At 45.0% G+C, this 7,500-nt stretch overlaps 1 protein-coding gene across 1 annotated transcript in view; it reads left to right on the top strand.

Annotated features, from left to right (window-relative positions):
- pappaa (pregnancy-associated plasma protein A, pappalysin 1a) overlaps positions 1 to 7,500 on the top strand; it is a 262,469-nt gene that overhangs the window by 157,923 nt on the left and 97,046 nt on the right. The window contains exons 13-14 of the mRNA XM_063210503.1: positions 1,478 to 1,613; positions 2,248 to 2,461. Of these exons, the coding sequence (XP_063066573.1) occupies positions 1,478 to 1,613; positions 2,248 to 2,461 (350 nt within the window). The remainder of the gene's footprint in view (positions 1 to 1,477; positions 1,614 to 2,247; positions 2,462 to 7,500) is intronic.

Consider the following 7,500-nt stretch of genomic DNA (forward strand, 5'->3'; position numbering starts at 1 on the left):
TTGTTGTTTCTTGGGTTTCGGTGCTCTTTACTCCAAGGTATTGTATATCCAGGTTCAGGAATGAGAATAAAATTCTCTGACTAAGGCACTCCAACTTAAAATGTCTTTATTAATAACTGTGGGTTTTTGTTTGATTTTAAGGGCTAAGGGCAATGGGAGCACGACGTGAAGCAAAGTAGAGTATTCGTTTTGAATTCTGTTTGTTAACACCCAATTTATTAATTCCTGAAACGCCAAATCAGCCAATGACAATTGAGGACCAAACAGACGGTTTTATAGATTTATAGTCATAATTATTATCTGCGACATATGGGACATATGGGACATCTTTTAAACTGTGCGATTCCCTCTTGCAGTGTGAGCAGGAACTTAATTCCCGCGATTGAAAATATCGCACTGTGTATGCTCGCCTTAATTTTGCGCAAGTCTACCAGGCAGGCTAATGTTGACCTTGGTATGCATTGTATCACAATTATATTGTACCTACACCAATGCCTTAAGCTTTCATACTAAGCATATGCTGTAGAAAAGAATGTAGTATTGTATTACATGTGCCGTCATTCAATAGGAGAGTATTAGTGAATGTAAATAATTTATATATACTTTGATAAGCCGATATGTATGACAAGAAAAACATTGTCAGAACTTCTAAGGATATTACAATTCCTGGTAATGACTCTGTAACTATCATAAATATGAATTACCTGGGCCATTTCCCAACCCCACATTATTATTATTATTATTATTATTATTATTATTATTATTATTATTATTATTATTCTTCTTCTTCTTCTTCTTCTTCTTCTTCTTCTTCTTCTTCTTCTTCTTCTTCTTCTTCTTCTTCTTCTTCTTCTTCTTCTTCTTCTTCTTCTTCTTCTTATTATTATTATTATTATTATTATCATATAATATGAATATTAATATCAATAAAAATAATGACAATAATAGTAACAACTGCAAAAACGATAATAATAATAACAAATATGAAAGAAAGGAATAATAAAATAGATAAACAGAAACACAATCAAAATAGATCATGGTGGTCTGTAAATGTGAATTTGGAGTGTAATGAAGATGAGGCATAGGCAGAGTTACTGTAAAGAGTCCTGTAAACTCAGTCAACTCTGTACAGTGCAGCTGCACTGGCGAGATGCTCTTTTACGGTAACGCTCACTCAGTGGGATTTTATGCCTCTCTCTCTCTCTCTCTCTCTCTCTCTCTCTCTCTCTCTCTCTCTCTCTCTCTCTCTCTCTCTCTCTCTCGCTCTCATTCTGCTCTCCTGTGCCGCTCATTTATTTATTTAATTTATTTGTTTTATATGTGTGTGCTGTCCAGGTCTATTTTTTATTATGTGTGTGTATGTGTGCGTGCGTGCGTGTGTGCGTGCGTGTGTGCGTGCGTGCGTGCGTGCGTGCGTGCATGCCTGCGTACGTGCGTGCCTGTGTGTATGTGCTTTGTGTATGTGGTGTGTTTCCAGGCTTACTTTTCCCACCCGATGGTGGCTGCAGCTGTGATCATCCATCTAGCGGCCGATGGCACCAGCTATATTGACCAGACGCAGCGCAACATCACCGTGCAACTGCTCGACACCAAGGAGGGCGTCCACAACTTAGGTCTGTTTGGGACTAATGTGGACCTTCCAGCTGCCTCACTAGGCTATTGAGACTATATATTACATCTGGGCAGTATCATTCGATCATCAAGCATTTGTAGATGGTCATGTCAACATAGACCACAGTACGTACATTGTGACAAAAAATAGAATCCAAGGACGAACAGGGCAGGTGCTGTAGCACCACCTCACCCCTATCTTTGCATGCCTATTATTGCTACTTTAATTGTATTATTCAACATCACCATGCAACTGCTCAACATCAGGGGGGGTTGTTATTATAGTACTACTAGTACTACAACGGTTATTATATTATTCAACATCTCAGTGCAACTTGTCCTGTACACCAAGCAGGTCTGTTTGGGACGCACTTATATAAATCAATCATTCTGCTTTTAATGGTCATACTCTCTCCCTTTTGTCGCTCGTGTCATTTTTGCTGTGAAAACAGTCAAGCAAGTTGTAGCTTTTGTCTCGTTTAGCATGTTTGTGCAGTTAGGTCTGTTTCTGACGGTCTCATTTTATTCATGTGTGTGTGCATGTGCGCGTGTGTGTGCGCGCGTGCGTGTGTGTGTGTGCGTGTGTGTGCGTGTGCATGCATATGCATGTGTGTGTTCGTGTGCGTGTGCATGTAGGTGACTGGCGTCTGAGCTGCCGGACCAACCCATTGGTAATCCCGGTCATCCATGACCTGAGCATGGCGTTCTACCACACCAAGGCAATCCTGGTGCTCTTCCGCTCTGACCTGGTGGCCATCTCCGGCGTGGCACTGCGCTCCTTCCAGTTCTTCGACCCTATCACAATCAGTGGCTGCCAGAGCAACGAGATCTACAACCCCATGGGTCAAAGGTCAGTTATATGTAGCCTGATTATCGTCGAATTTCAAATCTCTCAGAGACTTGGTCTGACCAAGAGCATAACAATTAACATTTCCCAAATGGCATTTCCCAAATGGCCTCCCTTGGATTGCTAATGATTTTTTGCTTCCCAACAAAGTGGGAGAAGTTCCCTTATTTGCTGGAACTCAGAAAGTACTTGCATTGCTTTTGACCTGACTGGTAGCAACGCTGAAACTGTTGCGTCACTAGAAGGGCACGGCCTGGCTAAGTAATATGTACTGTGTGTCTGCAGGGGCTTAGCAGCAAATTGTGGGCCCTCTGTACAATTAGCTGTAATGGACCCCCCCCCCCCCCCAGCCATATATCTACATAAATCGAACTGTGTGTGGGCCCCCTGGTCTGTGGGGCCCTGGTGTCTCAGTCAGTCTTTGTCCCCCTGTACGACTCCCCTGTATGTCCATCAAGGTTCTCATTCATTCTAGTGAAGAGACGTATCTCTTGTTCACGAACTCTGATGCAGATGTTGGCGTTGAATTAATATTCTCAATGGGTGAGAATGGTTCTCAAAGGGTTTGCTAGATCGATTCCTGACACTGCCAGCATGGTGGGATATGCAGCCCCATGGACCAACGGTTAGTAATACGTATGTCCATCAAGGTGTTCATTCATTCTCAGTCATGGTCAAGAAGTTAGGGTGTCAGGCTAGAGGCGTGTATCTCTAGTGTTTGTTGCCTATTAAACCAGCGCCACCCGCTGGACGCCAATTTGTTTTGCCTGTGAGTAGTCTGGCCTCGGACGGTCGATCATTTTGAACACATTGCCCTGAATCTGGCAAACCAGTTTGAATTTTGTTTGAATCAAAGCGGGCGGGTTTTGAGGGAGTGACGACGAAGCTTGCAACGCTGTGAAAGCACATCAACGAGAAAGATGATGCTGATTGGTCAGAGCGTTGGCCTATAGGGACAAGCACAGTTTGAAAGACAATGGGTTGTTTTCATCAACAATCTTCGGATGTACCATTCATCGGGGCCAGACTAAATTGCACATCCAATCTCACATTTAGTCCGGTTTATCAGGCTATAGGGTTTGCTGGATTAATTAGTAACACTGCCAGCATGGTGGTATCTGCAAACCCACTGGCCAAAGGTGAAGAGTATGGCTGTGAAGATTACTATCCATTCTAGAGAAGACGGATCTCTTCTTCCAAGAACCTGGCGTTGAAACTTTAGCCTCAACGCATGGCCTTCAAAAAATATCAGCGGTGATATCACCATCATCACCATCACTGTGCTTATATGCCCATGTGGACCCAGGTTCAAATCCGGCCTGGGTCATATCCTAACCATACAGCATCTCTCTCTCCGAAGCGTGTCCTGGCCTCTCATTACTGTCCTTTCTAATAAAGGCGCAAGAGGTAAAACATTCCTATTTTTCCAAATAATTAAGCTATGTAATGAGCTGGACTTTGAGCATGAAAACATTAATCAGTCAGAACTGAGGTGGTTCCTTGCAAAGACAAATGAAATGTCTTTAAGCAGAAAGAACTCCAGTTGCTTACAGCTAAACTCTTTGGAAATGGTGACAACGTGTCTGGACCAGTCACAGTTTCCAAAGTAAAAACTCAAGGTCTAGGAACAGCAGGAAAGCCCTATCAACATTGTGACTCAGCACTGCACACCACACATACACACACACACACACACACACACACACACACACACACACAACAGGATGGTATCCGTGCCTCACCCATGCAAGGGAGCTAAGTTGAACAACCTCCTCTGTTTCTGTTTAATGAGATCTACAATCCCATGGGCCAAAGGTGAACAATGTGTCTGTGACACGCGTCACAACTCTCAATAATGTCTTGAGAATTTGACCAAGCCTCAGTGTATCAACACCAAAGGTCCGCCTTTGGGTGACATGATGATGCAAGGGGCAAAGCTACCCACATTTGTGTCACATTGTGAGCCAAAGGTCACCACTGTGATCAGTGTGTTTCAGTGACGGATACACGTACACATAGGGGAGGAACTGGCCTTGCCTAGCATGCTATTATCCTGGACTTAGGGTGCATTCCAATATGCGACCTTGTGTCCTCCACTTGGGCTTGTGGCCTCACATTTTGCTGATGCCCCGTCTACGTGGAGAAAACAATTAAGTTTCCCCACTGTCAGCCTAGCCAAAACAGTTTTTTGGGGGACTATTCTTCATTTACCATCCAGTTTGCAAATGAGGAAGTGACTTAACATTTGAACTTTTGTGAGATATTGAAATATAATGCTGTTGTTAGTGATGTCATCACGACATATTTCTTCCTGGAACGAGGCCACAAGCACAAATGGAACACACTCTGTGTCATCTGTTGGATCAGTCATGGGTAAGGGGCTAGGCCAAAGGTTGCTGTTTTTTCCCCAACCAGTGCTCTACCCCATTCTCCTCCATGACTGAGGTACTCTGAGCATTGTACCGTCCTGCTGCACTGCTTTCTTGGGCCGCCGCTTGGGACAGCCCCCTTGCACGGATGAGGCATGAATGCAATTTTGTTGAATGCAGTGATCACTGTGTGCAACCTACAGTAGCTGGTTGCTAATTACAAATTGAACTCGAATATAGCTAGCAACGACTCAGGGGAGACTGCTGACTGGTCACTTCACATGCACAAACACACACGCACACGCACACGCATAGACACAGACACACGCACAGACACACACACCACACACACACATACATACACACACACACACACACACACACACACACACACACACACACACACACACACACACACACACACACACACACACACACACACACACAGACACACACACAGACACACACACACGCACGCACACACACACACACACACACACACACACACACACACACACACACACACACACACACACACACACACACACACACACACACACACACACACACACACAACCTGGTGGTGTGGGGCATCGAGCCTTCACCATTTGTCCATGACTGCTTTGGGAATTCTGTTGGTTTGTCTGTTTGTTTTGATGTTTGGTTGTTCTGTTCTTTCTTTGTGTCTTTCATTTCATGCTTTACTTGTTGTTTGTTTATTTGTTTTTGGTCTTTGGTTGGTTGTTCTGTTTCTTTTTTCAGCTCTTTTCACTCTTGCGGCTTTTCAGAGTTTTTGCTGCTTGTCTTTGTCTTTGTGAAATACCCACACAGTCAACATATACATACAAAGAGACGCTCATTCTCTGTCACATACACACCCACGAACATACTCACGCACACACACACACGCACGCACGCACCCACACGCACGCACGCAGGCACGCGCACACACACACACACACACACACACACACACACACACACACACACACACACACATACACACACATACACACACACACACACACACACACACACACACACACACACACACATACACACACACACACACAGTCAGCAATTTGGCAGATTCCAAATGGTGATTGGCGGAGGGGTCGTGAGAACAGCGCGCGGCTGCTGGCTCAAGGCCATGGCCAATTGATTTGAAACTGTGATTAGGCAATACTAGCTGCTGCATCGCTACCCCATACACACGCATTCACACACACGCATTCACACACACACACACACACACACACACACACACACACACACACACACACACACACACACACACACACACACACACACACACACACACACACACACACACACACACACACACACACACACTCACACACACACACACACACACATACACGCACGCAATGATCATCACTGCTTCATCGCTATCCCATAACCGCCTCAACATTGTGTGTGTGTGTATGTCTCTGTGTGTGCGTGCATATGTGCTTGTGTGCATGCATGTATACATGGGTTTGTGGGTGTGCTTGCGTACGTGCGTGCGTGCGTGCGTGCATGCCTGCAGCAGCGCACTGACACAGGGATTTGCAAGATGACACTCTGGTCAATGCAGAGCAGCAGTGCACCTATCCACGGGGTCACTGTCCGTCAATACTGCGGTGTATCTGGGAAGTGGTCTACACTGGCTCCCTGTCCTTCATTAACACCAGAGATTCTTTAAGTATAGAGATATGCCAACATAATAGGTTTCTATGGGCACCTAACGTGACCAGGTTCCGGTCTGCCTAAAGAGCTGTGTCATAATGCTCCTACAATGAATAGAACAGTCCTTAGGTCTGCCATGTCTGCCTAAGGGGGGCCATAATAGAACGAGGAAACAATGGGCCAATGGAACCTCTCTCTCTCTACTCTCTCTGGTAACACTGTGCACAGCAGGGGCCACTTATTTTAGCTGTCTCATGGGTATGCCATGCAATTTATTTGAGGCATCCAAGATTTTTGCAGCTGGTTCAGTCAAGAAAACGAAATGAAATTAAGCCATTACATTACAATGCATTAGATTTCACTTAGCTGACACTTTTATCTAAAGCAACTTTCAGTTGTTACAGGGCATCTGCTGCAGTCCCTGGAGCAATGTGGGGTGCTCAAGGGCACGACAGCCATGGATGGAAGTGTAGGGAGAGGTAAGGGTGGGATTCGAAACTACAACCCTCTGATCTTAAAGATGTCCTCTCAATGTCATTTCATTAATATTGCTGTGTTCCCCATTGTTATTGAATGTGTTACGCGTTGGTCCTGTTTTTAAAAAACTTTCTGGTTGCTTTGTTTCAAGCCGTTTTTGCAAGCTAGAAAAGTGGCTTGTGGAGAAACGAGAGGGTGTTCTAGGTTTCTTGTGGAAATGTGTCTCTGATTGGCTCACTCCTCCTACTCTCGTGGAAATGTGTCTCTGATTGGCTCAGTCCTCCTGTTCTCTGAGAGATTGCAATGGGAAACAGAGTCGCCACTTCCCCGGGTGGTACTGCACTATAGGGGCACCAACGTAGGCGTGCAGGCTCCATTCAGGGCTGAGGGCATGCTGTATGTATGAGGCTTTGAGCTCTGTGTGTATCTGAGAGTAGCAACCAGCTGATAGCTAAGCTAAGCTAGGTTTCGGGCCACCAGACGTTGCTTGTTTTGAAAACAAGCAGA

The sequence above is a fragment of the Engraulis encrasicolus genome, chromosome 11 (assembly GCF_034702125.1).
Source record: "Engraulis encrasicolus isolate BLACKSEA-1 chromosome 11, IST_EnEncr_1.0, whole genome shotgun sequence".
In the NCBI taxonomy this organism is placed as follows: domain Eukaryota; kingdom Metazoa; phylum Chordata; class Actinopteri; order Clupeiformes; family Engraulidae; genus Engraulis; species Engraulis encrasicolus.